Source organism: Oryctolagus cuniculus, chromosome 18 (genome assembly GCF_964237555.1).
Source record: "Oryctolagus cuniculus chromosome 18, mOryCun1.1, whole genome shotgun sequence".
Classification (NCBI taxonomy): Eukaryota; Metazoa; Chordata; class Mammalia; order Lagomorpha; family Leporidae; genus Oryctolagus; species Oryctolagus cuniculus.
In genome coordinates this window covers 5,187,691-5,208,330 of record NC_091449.1, presented here as the reverse complement: position 1 = coordinate 5,208,330, position 20,640 = coordinate 5,187,691, and the positions used below count along the sequence as shown (strand labels likewise).

General features: G+C 40.6%; 2 protein-coding genes across 2 annotated transcripts in view; one reads left to right on the top strand and one right to left on the bottom strand.

Moving 5' to 3' along the window:
- Nucleotides 1-20,640, bottom strand: part of ORYCUNV1R1633 (vomeronasal 1 receptor oryCunV1R1633) — a 97,457-nt gene that overhangs the window by 23,885 nt on the left and 52,932 nt on the right. Inside the window, exon 2 of the transcript XR_011383848.1 lies at nucleotides 13,389-13,471. The gene's annotated coding sequence lies outside the window, so the exon portion shown is untranslated. The remainder of the gene's footprint in view (nucleotides 1-13,388; nucleotides 13,472-20,640) is intronic.
- On the top strand, nucleotides 11,594-12,529 carry ORYCUNV1R1598 (vomeronasal 1 receptor oryCunV1R1598). The gene is given in 1 exon segment (NM_001167285.1): nucleotides 11,594-12,529. A coding segment is annotated over 1 exon segment (936 nt).

Below are 20,640 nucleotides of genomic sequence, written 5' to 3'. Positions count from 1 at the left end.
AACTGTGGGCAAATGCATCATGATTAATCTGTTAAACGCCACCTCCAAAAGTATTTATATGGGAGATAAGCACTTTGGAATACTAGAAAGGATTGCTGCAACTAACTGCTTATGAATCAGAAAGAGCAAACCAATACACTGAGAAATTTTCATGTGAGGATAACAATTTGTTGTAAGAAGAGAAGAAATGATGATCATTCTCCTTTGAAAACAAATAGGCCGGTGCCGCGGCTCACTAGGCTAATCCTCCACCTTGCGGCGCCGGCACACCGGGTTCTAGTCCCGGTCGGGGCGCCGGATTCTGTCCCGGTTGCCCTTCTTCTGGCCAGCTGTGCTGTGGCCAAGGAGTGCAGTGGAGGATGGTCCAAGTGCTTGGGCCCTGCACCACATGGGAGACCAGGAGAAGCACCTGGCTCCTGCCTTCAGATCAGCACGGAGCGCCGGCCGCAGCGCGCCGGCTGCAGCAGCCATTGGAGGGTGAACCAACGGCAAAAAGGAAGACCTTTCTCTCTGTCTCTCTCTCTCACTGTCCACTCTGCCTGTCAAAAAAAAAAAAAAGAAAGCAAATAGTGTTTTATACCAAAGATGAATAAAAATAGTTATTTTTGGAAATTTTAGACAGCAATTCTGAGATAAATATTCCAGGCAAAAAGAACTACAGTTTTGTGTGTATGTAGGATTTACATTTTACCCCTGATGATTGTATTTTGCTACCAGTTTATTTAGATCCTTTAAGTCTAGTTCAGTGAAAGACCTGAATGACACAAGGTGATAAACTAAGATATAAATGTAGAAGGAAAAGAGTGATTGTTATAGTCTCATACTGTAATTTTAAGAAAACAATGAATTCATTTTACCTTAAATATATCTCTCTGAAATTCCTTCCCTTCTTGACATTATCATTGCCTCTTCATCTCCCTCCTTACTTAGTGCAATGAATAATGGACTATGTATCTTCAAGGTCCATAGATTGGGATATTTTTCTGATCTTAATCAAACTACTTGTTTTGTTTTATTTATGTATAACTCATTCCATAAGGTTGACCCTTTCACACCACATTACACAGATAGGTCACACTAACCATTATCAGTTGTAGCCTGACCCTGTGGCACCATTACTTGCCTTAAATCTGCCAGTAAGAAATCCCTCCTGGGAAACCTGCTTGTGTTGATGGATCACAGATCAATCCTTTCCTGTTGTAGAGATGTTTTGCCTTTCGGTGGTGAGATGCTCAAAATTAGGGATCCTAGACTCCCGTCAGGAAGCACGGGGGGAACCTCAGAGGGTATCAAAGGTGTATCCTTGGGAGATCAAAGGATTCTTCCCATCTACCATGAGTGATAAGGGGATAGCAGTAGTCTCTCCCATAAGATCACAACCCTATTTCCTTCATTGTGAGATAGCCAGTAACCTGTCAAGCAATTGGTCAACGAATGATACAATATTTGATGCCTTCGTTCAATCTGATTGACTCCAACAGGCCATTCCAGTATCACAGCCCACTCTAGATTTAGCTTGGACTGCACTGCAACTACACCACACTCTAGCTTTGCTCTCTTCCCAAGTTCATTTCATTCCTCAGCTGTGATCAAGAGGTTCCTACCAATTAAAATCCTGCAGGAAAAATCTTGATCTCAATATGTGTGCTGGTAAACACATCCTAAAATACCACAATGATGTATGGAGCTCTTCACCACCCTTAAACCCACTTCTATTGCTCCACTCCCTCGGCCTTTCCCCAGGAATCCATGCATCCTTCATCCAGCACTCATGTGACAGTTGAACAGTGAATTCACTGAGCACATACAGAGGCCCACTCAACCGGGTCCTTGCGGGGAACCATAAAAACTCCCCTCCACTCTTCCCCCATCTCCCACCTCTCATGCATTCCTGTATGTACAAGTTGAGCTACATGACACAGGGGCTTCTGGGATCAAGCACAGGACCAGAATGAAAATAAGCTATACCAGTGGGTCTAAACCATGCAAATCAAGAAGCCTAGCAAGTTGGGAAAACTTGCCAGCAACTAGACACACATGGAGGTCAGTTTTAAAGGCAGTCGAGAGCTGGATGTATTCAGTTTGTGAGGGAATAGCATAAAAATAGGCCTGTGATCTCCAGGGAGAGACTACTATCCCCTTTCACCCACCTCACAGCAAATTGGAAGAATTCTTTGCTCCCTAAAGGGTGCTCCCTTCATGCTTTCCAAGGTTCCTGACATATTCCTCATGTTTCCAGAAGGGAATCTAGGATTCCTAATTTTGAGCATATCACCATTGAAAGATAAAGTCTTCTCAAGATGGCCACTTGCCCCTATACTATCCAGGAACTTCATCCCAGTCTCACACGGATGGTAGGGACCCAAGAACTTGAGCCATCATCCCGTTTTTCAGGTGCAGTAGCAAGAAGCTAGATCCAATGTGAAGTAAGTTAGGACTCAAACCAGCATGCCGCTCCCTTGCCTGCAAAGGAACGACACTGTTTGCAGCTTATCGGTCTTCAGCAGACTTTTAATGGGAAAATAACAGGGACAGAGAAAAAATGAAAGGAGGAGAGTGGACAGGAAAGCCCCCTCCTTCCTCAGCACATAGCTTATATACAAAATCTGGCCAATTGCAAGCGGGCTCAAGTCCATGCACGGAACACTCCAATCCACTGTCTGTTCACTCAGTGTGCACGCGTCCTTGGGCCAATCAGATGAGGTGTCACGCAGCAGGCAGGCTCACTGCGCAGTCCTCTGCGCCATCTTGTTGTTTACAACATTCTCAACTCCTCTGGAAAGTCCGGACCATGGGAAAGCATTGCCCTAACCGAAACTAGCAACATCCACCTTGTGATAAAGACACAGCAACAGCTATCAGACCGACCTTGATGTGGGGCTCCATGGCTGCGCATCCCATGGAGCCCCACACCAGCATTCTAACATGGGATACAGAATGGACCAAAAGTGGAGGGTCTGCGACATAAACCAATATTCCAATATTGCATGATGGGATTCCATGCAGCCACTTATTTATCACTGCGCGACAATGCCGGCACCAGGGCAAGATCGTTCAACACTCAAATCTCTTGTACATGATAAGAGCAGGCACAACACAGCCACAATGAAGATGCAGAGCCCTTTAATGCCATTTGAAGACATAATCATTGAGATTCCTAGGCAAATTTGTTACTGTTATGAACCTAAAGTTTTTCAATGCTCTGTCAAACATATTAGTTTTTGGAATGCTGTCTAGTGTCATAATATGTAGCAAAAATATTGTACTGTTCCTGAGCCTTGCAATCCTGGGATACAGTGACACTTAAGGACTTTCTCCCAGGAAAGAGTTTAATGCCAAAAAAAACCCTCTTATATTAGATAGGACTGGTGTGCACTGTCCTTGTTTATCTAGAACAAAGACAGATGGAAATGCTCCAAATTCCCATTTTTAACCTAATTAGCTTAACTCTTTACCTCCACTAGAACAAAAATGCTTATAACATTAAACTTCAGTTAAGGGTCTCTTCTCCCACAAAACACAGAATTTTGCCTTATTCTTAAACCCCTACTAAGAGTAGGCTGACTTCCTGGTAGAAGCTTTCTTTATCACATTGTGTCACCCAACCACTACCATACCCCAGGCCTTGTTCCTATAGAAGTCTCTAGAACTGTGCATAACATCCTCCTCTCAAGGAGGACGGAGGATACAAATGGAAATGACATGCTGATGGGTACCAGCATGGAATGTCTTATTCCCTAGAAATAGCTGTCATATTTCACATTCAAGCTTGTATCCTCTGCAGGTGGAACAGCATCCTCTTAATTACATGCTTAATTTCTAAGTGGGAGTTGACTTTGCAAGACCCGAACATAGCTCCACACAGACACCCACACCCATACTGAGGTCCCTATTCCCACACCAATTGCCTCCCCAACAAGACCCGCATCTCCAACCCTCGGCATAAATAAATAAATAAATAAATAAAGCAAGCTTTATATTATTAAAACCAGAACTCTTTTTTTACCCAACGGTGTTTGAACGATTGAAACATTAACTTAAAGTAGGTATGGAGCAACGCTTCTCCACCGCACTCGAGTCAACCTCATCCACTTCAAACCGCGGGAAAAATAGGGAACACTGGTGACGACGCCAACGGAATCAAGAGCCCAGAGTGACTCCGCCCCCACCAGGCCCCGCCCACAGCGCCGGCCATTTCCGTGTGCGCACGCGCAGTTTCCCTCAGACCCTGAGGCGGAGAACGCGGAGCTGAGGTGGCACCGACGTGCCTTGGGTTCTGCTTTGCCGCTTCCCCCGCCTCCTCAGGCTTCCGTTCTTTCCTCACGGGGCTCTGAGAAGTCGCCGCGGACGCGGAGAAGCCTGGCGTCCGTTCCCGCGCCCGCGGTAAGTCCTGGAGTCGCCGCCGGGCAGGGCTCCAGGAACGCTTCCGGCCGCAGCCTCCGTGAGCCCAGTTCCCGCCTTGGTCTTGGTGATTGCGCCGCGTGGGCCTCGCGTGCCGCCTCGCTGTCCGCCCCGCGCCGTTGAAGGTCTTGGGCAATGGCCGTGTGAGGTGGCCGCCCCCTTCCCGCTCAACCCGGTCCCCCGAGGCCCCAGTGCACACGCTGGGCAGCGCCTCGCCGCGTGCACCCCGGGGTTCTGCGGGCCGCGCCCTCCGCCCTCCTCTGCTTTCCGCGGGTGGCCCCTGCCCCTGTCTGCCCTGTCCCTTGGCGGCTGACCCTGCACCCTCCCCACGCCACCCCGAGACGTGCGCCTCTCTGGGCTTCCGCATCGCGGTCAGTGTGGTGAGAGGACAGAGGGACCGGGAGAAAGTGAGGGGGACGGAAACGCTGGGAAGTGGGAGCGGGCAGTGCCGGGTCCATGAAAGGTGAAAGAACAGAGTACAAGGGGCTCCCTGGAAAAATTAGTAAGCCGGCCGGCGCCGTGGCCTTGTGTTACCCACGGCCTGCATGGGCGCTGATGGAGCCCGGGCTGCACTGCCCATCCAGCTGCCTACTACCGGGCCTGGGACACCTCCAAGTGCTTGGCCCCGGCACCCATGTGCGGGACGCAGATGAAGCTCTGGGCGGCCTCTCTCCCTGTGTCTCCCTCTGTCGCTGCCCATCAAATAAACTTTACATATATATTATATGTATGTAATAGTAAGGAGAAAAGAACTGAGGAAAGTAACAGGAAGAGAAAACAGAAATAATAGAGGAAAAAGTGGAGGTCTCCAGAGAGATGAATGGGGGCAAAAACAGGGAGACTCTGCTCAAAACCGTTTCTTGGAACTACTGGACAGCCCCTTGTTTAGCTGAAAAACCACCTTTCTAAAGTCCAGTTTTTGAGAACTGCCATTTTCAGCTGTTTATCCTCACCAGTCCGTCGGAACACAAAGCCTGTAAGTTAAGCTTTAGTTAAACTTGGTCAGCAGAGGTGGAGACAAGAAAGGGTAAGATGCTTCAGACCGAGCGAAGGAGACGAGGGTAGGGGAGCCAGGGAGGACTAGGAGAGCAGAAGCAGCTTATTCTGCTGGGGGTGCCACACAAGGGGAGAAAGACAGGATGTGGCCGGGAGACTAGAGAGAGCACCGATACGGTGTAGAGAGGAAGAAATGTGTGGCGATGAGCGACAATCAAAGATTGAGGAGAGTGCAGCAGATCAGACAAAAAGACATAATAGCTGTAAATAAATCCTGGAGAAGACTGGGAATAGAGATCCTCAGGAATGATGTGTTGGTTAGATATGGATGATAGCAGTTGTTTGTAGCTTTTAAAATTCTTGACAGAAAAATTATTTGTGGAGTATTCTGTGATGATTTGATGTATACACATACTATGTAGTGTGATTTGTTGGCTTATATTCTTTTTCACTTAAAATTGCCATAATTGTTTATATAGATGAGACTAAGAAAGCAGTGTGTCTTTCTTTAAGACTTGTACATTTTAAAATTGTTTTCATCGGAAGGTAACTTTCCTTTGCAACTGCTAGGCAGCTGGAAGATAAGAGACTGTCAGTCAGTTATGGTTTCCGTTTTTCCCTTTTCCGGGGAAGGTGAAATGGATCAAGAAATTGATGAGTCTGCCACTGCATAGTCTTTTAAAAGTCTCATATCTCTTTCAGCATTCACTCTTTGATTTCTAGTTGTCTTACCTACAACTAATACTTCTTTTTCAAGCATATTGAGATAAATCTTGGTTTATTGAATTTCTGCTTTTCTGAAAATAATTGACTTCTGAAGTATGTAAGCTTTGGTGACATATACCAGCTCATGCCATTCTGCTTTGATTTGAAATTATCTTATTTTTTTATTAACTGTAATCCTGGAAGTCGTTTGAATTTTTAAAATTCCAGTTTGTCTTCTTTTTTAAATATATTGTATTAGAATAGAAGCATAGCAAATAATATTCGGCTACTGTGGTTCTCCCTTATCCATAGGAACCAAGACACGGAAGATGCCTGAAACCATGGATAATACCGAACCCTATATATACTATATTTTTCAAACATATATGCCTATAATAAATATTTAATTTGTGTTAGGCACAGTAAGAGATTACCAACAATAACTAATAAGAAAATAGAACAATTTATATCCTGAAGTAGAAGTTAATGAAATGTGGCATCTCTCAAAATACCCTGTTATACTGTACTCACCACTCTCCTTGTGATGGTCTGTGATGAGATAAGTGAATGATGTAGATGTTATTATGTACCACTTGGTTACTGAGCATTACTTGAAAACAAGTTCAAGAAAATCATGATGTTGATGAATTTTATTTCAGGGAAATCCAGCAAGTCACTCACATGAATTTTTTTTAAAGATTTATTTATTTATTTGCAAGTCAGAGTTACACACAGAGAGGAGAGGCAGAGAAAGAGAGAGAGGTCTTCCATCCAATGGTTCACTCCCTAGTTGGCTGCAACAGCCAGAGCTGCTCTGATCTGAAGCCAGGAGCCAGGAGCTTCTTCCAGTTCTCCCACAAGGGTGCAGGGGCCCAAGGACTTGGGCCATCTTCTACTGCTTTCCCAGGCAATAGCAGAGAGCTGGATAGGAAGTGGAGCAGCCGGGTCTCGAACCGGTGCCCATATGGGATGCCATTGCTTCAGGCCAGGGCGTTAACCCACTGTACCATAGCACTGACCCCTCACATGAGTTTGAGAGTCAGTGGGTACATGAATTTTTAAATGATGAAGGAATGACTGCAACCCATAATAAAATTCTGATAGAAGAGATCAGCAAAATAGCAAGACCTGGAATAATTTCCCTTTAAAGCAAAATGCTTCTGTAAAAAGTATAAATCAGTATTACTAACACAACATGTATGAGGAATAAGGAACAAGAAAATGGGTTATTCAGGAAATCAGGTAAATGAACTATTTGGAAAATGGGCTAGATTAAGCTTTCAGCCATAAATCAAAACCAATATCTAGCAAGTATGGGAATAATTTTCTGCACTTCTCATTATTTATGCATCAAAATTCACATGTTAGAGAAAACGCTAAGGAGCGTCTGTGGGAAGGCTTTTAACCAATGCTCAGTCATAGCTAATCATCAAAGAATTCATTCTGATCAGAGACATTTGTTACACATGTAATAAGTGTGGCAAATTCTTTAACAGTCACTCAAAACTTACAAGGCATCAGAAAATCCACACTGTAGAGAAACCATGGGCATGTTCTGTGTATGGTAAGGATTTTGTGAAGTCCATACCTTTGGTGTTGTCTGAGAATTCATACTGGAGAGAAACCTTACAAATATACTGAGTGTGGCAAAACCTTTTCTGAGCCTTCCAACCTTTCTCAAATAAGAGAACACTTACTGGAAAGAAACCTGACAAATATAATGGATATGGTAGGGATTTTTCCATGTGTTCATACCTTTGGAGTCCTGAAAGGATTCCTACTGGAGAGAAACCTTACAGAGGTAATGAGTGTGGCAAAGCTTTCATTGGGAGTTCACAACTTACTCAGTGTAAGATGTATCATAGCATTTTACTTATTAGACTGTTTGTGATGTGACTTCATATCTGATAGGACTGACATCACTCATTTTTTCAGGGTTTTCCTGAATGTACATTTTGCTTATTCAATAAAATTTCTACTTCCAATATAAAATGTGTTATAAAGATTGGCTTTATCTTTTCAATTCAGGAATCTGATTTTATTTTCATTTCTATAAATGTTTGTATATTATACATAAATAAATGTGTTATATAAGTGTGTATGGAGGGGCTGGCCCTGTGGCGCAGTGGGTTAACACCCTGGCCTGGGGTGCTAGCATCCCATGTGGGCACTGATTTGAGATCCAGCTGTTCCACTTCCAGTCCAGCTCTCTGCTGTGGCCTGGGAAAGCAGTAGAAGATGGCCCAAGTCCTTGGGCCCCTGCACCCACGTGGAAGACCTGGAAGAAGCTCCTGGCTCCTGGCTTGGGATCAGCGCAGCTCCTGCCGTTGCTGCCATCTGGGGAGTGAACCATCGGATAGAAGACCTCTCTCTCTTTGCCTCTCCTCTCTCTATGTAACTCTGAATTGCAAATAAATAAATAAATCTTTAAAAAAATAATAAGTGTGTATGGAAAATGCTTGTAAATTTTGCACTTGTCTTACTAGACTTATTCCTGGCTTATACTTTTCTTTTTTCTATTATGCATAGAAGAGTGAGAGCTTTATCAAAGGCTTATACTTTTCTTAATTGTACCCTGTCTCCCATAATAGGTCATATCTGGTTTAGAGTATATAGTTAGATGATTGGTAAATAGATGGATGGTTGGATAGATGTGGAGACTTGTGTTCTTAATGTTAATCTCTTATTCTCTTTTTTTTGATGTTTAATTAATACTTTGAGCTTTTCAAATACCTTCATACCCTTGTAAACTGTGGTGGATTTACTCCTTTATAGACTGGTTAATTTCTTTCTCTAATGTCCCAATAAGGTGATCTAACATTTGATGTGTTATGGCCACTTAATAATCTTTCTGACATTAGTGGAAATTAACCTATTTTTATATAGCTGAGAAACATATTTAAACCTTGGTGACATTGTTTTATCAGGTTGATGTCATTAATATGTTTTTTTTATCATTATCACCTGCAGAAACTGCCAAATCTCTTCATCAGTCAACATGATCATCTGTTTTTTTTTCCTTAACTTTTGAACAAGATTATTTAATGAAGTTTCTAAAAAAAAAAAACGTGGAATTCCCAGTATAAGCTCCAATTGATCATCCAGTAATCTTTTATTTGTAAGATTTTGTAAGTATTCTATTTCATAACTTGGACCCCTAGATATACAGGAGATTGTTCTGTATATAGAAGTTTTTGTAAGATTTTGGTAAGCTATTACTCTTCAGTACTTTGAGTGGCCTAAATTGGAAGGGTTTCCTATGAAGAGGCTGTAAGATAAATCGTATTGCTTAGTGCTGTCTTTGAGAGGTAACCCTTTCATAAATACTGTTGGACATTGTTTAGTTCAGCATTTGATTTCTTTTGGAGTAAATATTAGTGAAAGACATATTCCTAGAAAATATCCATGTCAGGTGGCCTTTTCTGTTTCTGCTGAGTCACCCCTAGTGGTTTCTGGTGTGTGGTCCTTGTACCATATTCTCCTTTCTCTCAACTTGAGAAGTCCTGCTCAGATCCTTTGTGTCCATCCTTGTCCATGCACATAATCTTTCAGATTTTGCCAGTCCTGGGGCTGAGCATAAACAAATAAGTACATGTTGAGGACAGTGAACTTCCTGGACAAGCACGGGATCTGGTTAAATACCCGTTCTTCACATCTGTCACATCTGAGTGTTCTTTACTTCACCACATGCTGATCCAGGTGTCATGGAGAAAGGAGAGCTATTCCCAAGTGCTCGTCCTGTCTGTTTGGGGATACTCACTAGAAACATGTAGTCCACTTGGGAATTGAGAGCTGGGAGAAAGTCTTAAGCTCTCTGCTGTTCACTGTCATTGAAACTACAAGGGAATTGGTGATTGTGGTTCTGTGGGGAGTTGAGGTCACAGAGTCCTGAGAAGCCTATATCCTGGGTTCTGGACGCCTCTTTCATACACACCTTCCTGACTGCTCACACTGGATTCACCACTTTAGTGTAGAAAAGAGAAGCTTGGCTGAGTTCGTGAAATTTGATTCTGAAAGATTAGAAAGAGGTGAATCAGGTTCTGGGTAAGTGCTCATGTCTGGGAAGGGGAATTTCTAGGTGAGAGATTGGTTCAGCACAAACCCACAGAGCAAGGAAGAACAAGTCCTGAGAAATGGCTGAGCTGTGGAGAGAGGGGTCTGAGACGCTACACCGATCTCTTAATGTTCCAGATCTGTGTTAATAATATCCTCAGTGATATTGATTGTTGAAATTTGCCCAAGGCAGTCATAAAGTCTGATTTTTATGATGATTAAGGCTGTAATTCAGAAATCAATTTCCCATCTGACCTTCTCTACAGAACTGCAGAAATGTTTTCATAGTTGAAATAGTTATTTCTGTAAAAATTTTTGTGAATGTGATAGTGGGTTGGTTGAAGCTCTTTGAATCACCCATCTTTGTATGAGCAGTGTGACTGGGTAGATGTGCTGGCGTGTCATCATATTTATCTCAGTTATATTTGCTGTACCTAAAGGAGATTCTAATAAAATCTCCCTGAAAATACCCATGTACCATTGATCTTGCTGGGGCTGTTTTCTTCCTTCGTGTTAGGAAAGGATGCTTTAAGGAAAATTAACTTCATGTTTGAGAAATTCAGACAATAGAAGAAATTAAGGACTGAAGCTCTTTTCAGGTTAAAAAGTGTGAAGATGCTTTCTCTGATTTATAAAATTTTCATGTCATTTTCATGGCATTTCTTGTGTTTCTCCTATTTTGATTATTTAAATTTCAAGTACCACTGTGGAGTGTAAACAGTATCATTTTAAAAATTACGTGTTGGATGCACCTAGGAAAATAAATGATATGATTCTTTCTGTTGTTATCTCAGTACTCATATTGACACATATTCTGTAAATCGAGTGTGATAATAGAAAAATATTTTTAGTAAACATTTTATGAAGTCTTTAGAATATTTATTCTTATTGTGAATTTGTGATGAATAAATATGATAAATGTATGATAAATGTTTATATGATTGATGTTAGCATAATTGAATGTAGAAATTAAAACAAGTTTGAAATATGGCAATTTATATATCGACTTGGAATATTTAAAGGGCTCAAACAAAGCTCCTATATAAGAGCGCAGTGGTAAACACCAATGTCATTGCATCCAGATTCTCCAGGGTCTAGTCCTGACTCTACCAATTAATCTCAGTCTCCTTTCATATAAATTCTCTTCCTTTGATAAAGGAAAATAATGTTAGGTGTTAACTCATAGTTGCCAATATTAAATAAGCTTTAATAAAGGTGGCTCATGCATTTTAAGTCCACTATTAACACATGTATAACATTTTATAAACATTTTAACTAAAGTAAATTTATATTTAAAATATATTCTCAGGATGAAGTAATAGTAGAAAGAGATTTTGATTTTCCATAATAACAATAGTCCACAACTTATATTTCCATGCAGAATCCTGTATTTGTGAATGTAACTGTTGTGTCCTGAAAAACTTAATAGAATGCCTCTATGAGTTTAAACATTGGGATTATCTTCCTGGCTCAGGTTGTCATTGGAACCCTGGGGAATTTCTCCCTCCTAAGTCGCTACTTTTTCCTGTATATCAGTGGACACAGGTCAAGGTCCACAGATTTGATCCTCAGGCACTTGACAGTGGCCAACTCCTTGGTCATTCTCTCAAGAGGAATCCCAGAGACTATGGCAGCTTTTGGGATGAAACATTTTCTTAATGATGCTGGATGCAAACTTGTTTTCTATGTTCATAGGGTGAGCAGGGGTGCATCCATCGGCAACACTTGCCTCTTGAGTGTCTTTCAGGCCATCACAATTAGCCCCAGGAACTCCAGATGTGCAGAGCTTAAAGTAAAAGCTGTCAGGTACACTGGCCCCTCCAGTGTCTTCTGTTGGATCCTGTACATGCTGATAAACACCGTGGTTCCTATGTTTGTGACTGAAAAAAGGAGTGAAGAAAATAGCACAACAACCATAGGTTTTGGATACTGTTCCTCTAGCAATCATGACAGAAACAGAGACTTACTATATTCAGCGTTCATATCCACTCCTGATGTTTTGTGTTTGGGACTCATGATGTGGGCCAGTGGTGCCATGGTTTTCCTTCTGTATAGGCACAAGCACCAAGTCAGACACATTCATAGGAACAACATCTCACGTCGATCTTCTCCTGAGACCAGAGCTACCCATAGCATCCTTGTCCTGGTGAGCACCTTTGTCTTTTTTAATGCCCTGTCTTCCATCATTTACCTGTTGTTTTCTTTTTTTGCTAAGTCAGCCTGGTGGCTGGTGAACACCTCTGCCTTAATCAATGCATGTTTCCCATCTATCAGCCCCTTTATTCTCTTGAGTCGTGACCCTGATGTATGCAAGTTCCTCCCAATGTGCCTTGGAAGAAATGTACAATTTGCTCATCTCATCAGAAAACTATGAGTTGTGTTTTTTGCTGTTTACACATCGATAGATTCATGCCTCGCAGAATCCTAAGCACAATGATAATCCAGTCTCATTGCAAATAGAACTGTGAACCAGACGCAGACTGCTGTAATCAGAAAATAGGAAAAGTCCTAGTAGATGGAGTCTTAAGTGATTTACTTGCTTACCTACTTATGTAAGTACTTTTATAATTGTGTTTTATTAAGGGCCATATGGTGAAAACCGGAGACTAGTCAATAGTTTCTGAAATAATTCTGTGACATTGGAAATACCTTTGTATCTTTTAATATGCTATATTTAAATTTCCCAAGATTTGGCTGAAAATAGGTTTTAAGGAGAATTTCATTAAATGGCATAGTATTTGGGATGATTTTCCAAAAAAATTTTGAGGTGGCATAATTAGTGATTCTGAATTGTAATGCAAATAATCTAGAGTGAAGCTGGAAGGAAAATTAAGTTTTATCTATTTTTTAATAAACATCTGAGACCAAGTTATTATTGTACCTTACAACCCAGGAAAATGTCATTATTTGAGATATGATAATGTTTGTGGAGAAACAGTAGCATATTAAAATATTTTCAGCTAAATATGGAGATATTTAACTGAGGGAGACAAAGGGAAATACATATATATCAACTGATATTTTAAAAGAATGAAGATGGAAATCAAACACTAAGTAGACATTTCCTCTTTGAGGACAAATTGAGTGGGTTTGGTAATCTTTACAGAGTAGATCATTTTGTTCAAACCTTTATGGCAGAGACTCTTGCTCTATTGACAAGAAATAGGCTTTAGGGCAGTCCTCTGCATTTCCAGTTTTAAGAAACAGTTTTAAGGAGGGAATTTTCACCAGACCTGGAGCCATGCATGAGTAGCAGTTTGCAGGCAAAAGATGCAGATGTGCTGTTAGTGAGGAGTCTTACTGACTTTGGAAGCACCTAAGGAACAAAATAGACATACTTCAAAGAAAAAGTTGGAATTAACTTCAAACCTTGTAAATAAACTGTAAACTGTTGGCAGTTGCAATTTTAAGGTAATGTTTTTATTCTGGAATCTACTTCTATTTGCAGAAAAATGGCAAAGATAATACAGAAAATACTCATGTACACCACACTCAATTTCTCTTGATGTTAACACCTTATATCACTGTGGTACATCTGACACAACTCAGAAATCATCATTAGCACTTCCAGTTAAGTAAACGTTAGACCTGACTTGTATTTCATCACTTCTTCCAGGATTCCTTCCGGAATGCCATGTTGTATTTAGTCATGTTTCCCTGGTAGCCTCTGCTCTGTTCAGATTACTGGACCAGTCCTAGTAATTTATTACTGGAAGGTTTGAGAAAAGCAATCTTGTACTTTCATAATATCCCTGAAGCTGGGGTTTTCTGCTGTTTTTTTCATGACTATCTCTTGTTTATAAGTTTTTAAAAGAATGCCACATTGTTACGATGTCCTGTTAGGACTTGTTGGTAATTAATGATGTTAAACGTGATCCTTTGGTTGAGGTCACATTTTCCAGGACTCTAAAGTTGCCACCCACTCATTTCCATTGCCCTTGGATGGGAATTGCTAAATCTAGCCCACACTCAAAGGAGTGGGGGTGACTGGATGAGTCTTCACCTCCTGCAAGGAATGCACATGTTCTGCCTTGACATTCTGCTCTTAGAATAGTTTTCCCCTTCATTTATTTCCTTGACTAACTATTTGCATCAGTGTAAAGTTACATTGTGTATTTTAATTAAAGACTAAAATACTCACATTCTTGTTAATTGTTCCAGCTTTGGCCATTTGGAACTCTATTATTAGATTGATTCTTTTATCCCTTTGATAATGTGCTATTTTTTTAAATTACTATTTCTGTAAATTAGTCTTAATTTCATCTGATACTTTTTCTACCCTGTATGTAGAATTAGACATTTATCCAACAAACTTTTTATCAGGGAGTGCTACTATAATCCAAGATCTGAGTATGCTGAGTATGCTCATTGCTGCTGGGACATCACTACTATTAGTTCATCTAGGCAGTCAGAACTAGAGAATATACATTTGCACAAATATCTCTATGTCTCCCTATCTAAATAGACATCTCTTGCTATAATCCAGTAGTACCACAGAGTTCTTTCATGCTGCTTATCTCTAATTGTCAAGTATATTATAACATTAAAGGGACCTACATCCTTGTAACTATATGTTGTACTTGTCCTCGCACTTATGAAAGGTTATTAGCTGTTGAAATATGCTGTTTTAAATTTTTGGATATGGACGCCAGTGCCACGGCTCACTTGGCTAATCCTCTGCCTGCGGCACAGGCACCCCAGGTTCTAGTCCCAGTTGGGGCGCTGGATTCAGTCCCAGTTGCTCCTCTTCCAGTCCAGCTCTCTGCTGTGGCCCGGGAAGACAGTGGAGGATGGCCCAAGTGCTTGGGCCCTGCACCTGTATGGGAGACCAGGAGGAAGCACCTGGCTCCTGGCTTCAGATCAGTGCAGCGCACCAGCCATAGCAGCCATGTGGGGGGTGAACCAATGGAAAAGGAAGACCTTTCTCTCTGTCTGTCTCTGTCTAGCTCTGCCTGTCAAAAAAAAAAAAATTTTGGATATCTATGCAACATATTGGACAAGGATATTTTAGACATATATCTAAAAATTAATAATCTCCCCTAGTCCTTTCATATCTACTGTGTGGAATAAAGATCAGCAGATGACATTGTTAGTTTTATGATTTGTTAGGTTACATAATTTAATACCACATCTGGGCCAAGGATTTGTAGTACCCTCCACTTCTTTTTAACTTTTATTTAATTAATATAGATTTCCAAAGTACAGCTTATGGATTACATTGGCTCCCCCCCCAATGACTTCCCTCCCACCTGCAACTCTCCCCTTTCCCACTATCTCTCCCCTTCAATTCTTATCAAGAATCATTTTCAATTTTCTTTATATACAGAATATCAGTTTAGTATACATTAAGTAAAGATTTCAACAGTTTGCACCCCCATAGAAACACAAAGTGAAAAATACTGTTTGAGTACTAGTTATAGCTTTAAATCTCAATGTACAGCACATTAAGGACTGAGATCCTACATGAGGAGTAAGTGCACAGTGACTCCTGTTGTTGACTTTACCAATTGACACTCCTGTCTATGGCATCAGTAATCTCCCTATGCTCCAGTCATGAGTTTCCAAGGCTATGGAAGCCCTCTGAGTTCCCCGACTATTATCTTGTTTAGACAAGGTCATAGTCAAAGTGGAGGTTCTCTCCTCCCTTCAGAGAAAGGTACCTCCTTCTTTGATGGCCCTGTTCTTTCCACTGGGATCTCACTCACAGAGATTTTTCATTTAGGTCCTTTTTTTTTTTTTGCCAGAGTGTCTTGGCTTTCCATGCCTGAAATACTCTCATGTGCATTTCAGCCAGATCCGAATGCCTTTAGGGCTGATTCTGAGGCCAGAGTGCTATTTAGGACATCCGCCATTCTATGGGTCTGCTGTGTATCTCACTTCCCATGTTGGATCGCTCTCCCCTTTATTTATTCTATCCGTTAGTATTAGCAGGCACTAGACTTGATTATGTGATCCCTTTCACTCTTAATCCTTTCATTATGATGAATTGTGAACAGAAATTGATCACTTGGACTAGTGAGATGGCATTGGTGCATGCCACCTTGATGGGATTGAATTGGAATCCCCTGGTATGCTTTTAACTCTGCCATTTGGGGCAAGTCAGCTTGAGCATGTCCCAAATTGTACATCTTTTCCCTCTCTTATCCCCACTCTTATGTTTAACAGGGATCACATTCCAGTTAAATTTCAATACTTAAGAATAATTGTGTGATAATTACAGAATTAAACCAGTAGTATTAAGTAGAACAGACAAAAAATTACTAAGAGGGATAATGTATTATGTTGTTCATTAACAGTCAGGGCTATGCTGATCAAGTCACCGTTTCTCATAGTGTCCATTTCACTTCAACAGGTTTCCTTTTTGGTGTTCAGTCAGTTGTCACCAATCAGGGAGAACATATGATATTTGTCCCTTTGGGACTGGCTTATTTCACTCAGCATGATGTGTTCCAGATTCCTCCATTTTGTTGCAAATGACTGGATTTCATTGTTTCTTACTGCGGTATAGTATTCTAAAGAGTACATATCCCATAATTTCTTTATCCAGTCTACCATTGACGGGCATTTAGGTCGGTTCCAGGTCTTAGCTATTGTGAATTGAGCTGCAATAAACATGAGGCTGCAGACCGCTTTTTTTGTTTGCCAATTTAAATTCCTTTGGGTAAATTCCAAGGAGTGGGATGGCTGGGTTGAACAGTAGGGTTATCTTCAGGTTTCTGAGGAATCTCCAGACTGACTTCCATAGGGGCTTGACCAGTTTGCATTCCCACCAACAGTGGGTTAGTGTCCCTTTTTCCCCACATCCTTGCCAGCATCTATTGTTGGTAGATTTGTGTATGTGAGCCATTCTAACCGGGGTGAGGTGAAACCTCATTGTGGTTTTGATTTGCATTTCCCTGATTGCTAGTGATCTTGAACATTTTTTCATGTGTCTGTTGGCCATTTGGATTTCCTCTTTTGAAAAGTGTCTACTGAGGTCCTTGGCCCATCTCTTAATTGGGTTGTTTATTTTTGTGGAGTTTCTTGATCTCTTTGTAGATTCTGGTTATTAACCCTTTATCAGTTGCATAGTTTGCAAATATTTTTTTCCATTCTGTCAGTTGTCTCTTCACTCTCCTGTTTCTTTTGCAGTACAGAAACTTCTCAATTTGATGCAATCCCAATAGTTGATTTTGGCTTTGACTGCCTGTGCCTCCCGGGTCTTTTCCAGGAAGGCTTTGCCGGTGCCAATATCTTGAAGGGTTTATCCAAACTTCACTAATAACTTGATGGTGTCAGGTCATAGATTTAGGTCTTTAATCCATGTTGAGTGAATTTTTGTGTAAGGTGTAAGGTAGGGGTCTTGCTTCATGCTTCTGCACGTGGAAATCAAGTTTCCCAGCACCATTTATTGAATAGACTGTCCTTGCTCCAGGAATTGGTTTTAGATCCTTATCAAATATAAGTTGGCTGTAGATGTTTGGATTGATTTCTGGTGTTTCAATTCTGTTCCATTGGTCTATCCATCTGTTTCTGTACCAGTACCATGCTGTTTTGATTACAACTGCCCTGTAGTATGTCCTGAAATCTGGTATTGTGATGCCTCTGGCTTTGTTTTTGTTGTACAAGATTGCTTTAGCTATTCGAGGTCTCTTGTGCCTCCATATGAATTTCAGCATCTTTTTTTTCTACATCTGAGAAGATTGTCTTTGGTATCTTCATTGGGATGGCATTGAATCTATAAATTGCTTTTGGGAGAAAGGTCATTTTGATGATGTTGATTCTTCCAATCCATGAGCATGGAAGATTTTTCCATTTTTTGGTATCCTCTTCTATTTCTTTCTTTAAGATTTTGTAATTTTCATTGTAGAGATCTTTAACGTCCTTGGTTAAGTTTATTCCAAGGTATTTGATTGTTTTTGTAGCTATTGTGAATGGGATTAATCTTATCAGTTCTTTCTCAGCTGTGGCATTGCTTGTGTATACAAAGGCTGTTGATTTTTGTGCATCGATTTTATATCCTGCCATTTTGCCAAACTCCTCTATGAGTTCCAATAGTCTCTTAGTAGAGTTCTTTGGATCCTCTAAGTAAAGAATCATATCGTCTGCAAAGAGGGATAGTTTGACTTCTTCCTTCTCAATTTGTATTCCTTTAATTTCTTTTTCTTGTCTGATGGCTCTAGCTAAAACTTCCAGAACTATGTTAAATAGCCGTGGTGAGAGTGGGCATCCCTGTCTGGTACCAGATCTCAGGGGAAATGCTTCCAACTTTTCCCATTCAACAGGATGCTGGCCAAGGGTTTTACATAAATTGCTATGATTATATTGAGGAATGTTCCTTCTGTACCCAATTTGCTTAGAGTTTTCATCATGAAAGGGTGTTGAATTTTATCGAATGCTTTCTCTGCATCTATTGAGATAATCATATGGTTTTTCTCTGCAGTCTGTTAATGTGGTGAATCACATTGATTGACTTGCGAATGTTGAACCATCCCTGCATATCAGGGATAAATCCCACTTGGTCTGGGTGGATGATTTTCCTGATGTGTTGTTGTATTCTATTGGCGGGAATTTTATTGAGGATTTTTGCATCTGTGTTCATCAGGGATATTGGTCTATAATTTTCTTTCAATGCTGCATCTTTCTCTGGCTTAGGGATTAAGGTGATGCTGGCTTCATAGAAAGAATTTGGGAGGATTCCATCCTTTTTGATTGTTCTGAATAGTTTGAGAAGAAATGGAATTATTTCTTCTTTAAATGTCTGGTAGAATTCAGCAGTGAATCCATCTGGTCCTGGGCTTTTCTTTGTTGGGAGGGCCTTTATTACTGTTTCAATTTCTGTTTCAGTTATGGGTCTATTTAGGTTTTCTATGTCTTCATGCTTGAATTTAGGTAGATTGCATGTGTACAGGAATCTATCCATTTCTGATAGGTTTCCCTGTTTGCTGGCATACAATTCCTTGTAGTAATTTCTGATGATTCTTTTTATTTCTGTGGTGTCTGTTGTTACGTTTCCTTTTTCATCTCTGATTTTATTGATTTGGATCTTTTCTCTTCTTTTTTTAGTTAGTTGGGCCAATGGGGTGTCAATTTTGTTTATTTTTTCAAAAAACCAGCTCTTCACGTGGCTGATTTTTTGTAGTGTTTTTTTTTTTTTTTTGGATTCAATCGTGTTAATTTCTTCTCTGATTTCAATTATTTCTCTTCTCCTACTAGATATGGGTCTGGTTTGCTGCAGTTTTTCTAGGTCCTTGAGATGCGCTGAAAGCTCATTTATTTGGTGCCTTTCCAATTTCTTGATATAGGCACTTATTGGTATAAACTTGCCTCTCAATACTGCTTTTGCCGTATCCCATAAGTTTTTATATGTTGTGTTGTTATCCTCATTTACTTCCAGAAAGTTTTTGATTTCTCTTTTGATTTCTTGAATGACCCAGTGTTCATTCAGGAGCATGTTGTTTAGTCTCCATGTGTTTGCATACTTTCTGGGGTTTCCTGAGTTGCTAATTTCCAGCTTCATTCCACTATGGTCTGAGAAGCTGCATGGTATGATTCTAATTCTTTTAAATTTGCTGAGACTTGCTTTATGGCCTAGTATGTGATCAATCCTAGAGAAGGTTCCATGCACTGCTGAGAAGAATGTGAAGTCTTTAGAAGTAGGATTGAAAGTTCTGTAGATATCTGTTCGATCCATTTGGGCAATAGTGTCGATTAAATCTGCTGTTTCCTTGTTGATCTTCTGTCCGGATGATCTGTCTATTTCTGAGAGTGGAATATTGAAGTGCCCCAGTACTATTGTATTGGAATCTAAGTCTCCCTTTAAGTCCCTTAACATATCTTTTAAATAGACCAGTGTCCTGTAATTAGGTGCATATACATTTATAATAGTTACATCTTCCTGTTGAATTGAACCCTTAATCATTATATAGTGTCCCTCTTTGTCTCTCTTAACAGTTTTTGTATTAAAGTTTATTTTGTCTGATATTAATATGGCTACACCTGCTTTTTTTTGGTTTCTGTTCACATGGAATATCTTTTTCCAACCTTTCACTTTCAGACTGCATGCATCTTTGTTAGATGTGTTTCTTGTTTGCAACAAATAGTTGGGTTTTGTTCCTTAAGCCAATCAGCCAATCGGTGTCTTTTAACTGAAGAGTTAAGTCCATTAACGTTTAATGTGACTATTGATACATAGTGACTTTGCCCTGCCATTTTCCCGGAGATATTTTCTAGTATATGCTTTGAGCTTCCCATGCTCTTTTATTGGTAGGTGTTCTTCCTTTACCTTCTTTCATATTGATGGCCGTGTTTCTGTGTTTCTGAGTGTAGCACATCTTTAAGTATCTTTTGCAGGGCCAGATGAGTGGCAGCAAACTCTTTCAATTTCTCTTTGCTGTGAAAGGTCTTTATTTCACCTTCATTCACAAATGAGAGCTTAGCAGTATATAATATTCTGGGCTGGCAATTTTTATCTCTTAGCACCTGTGCTATGTGTCGCCATTCCCT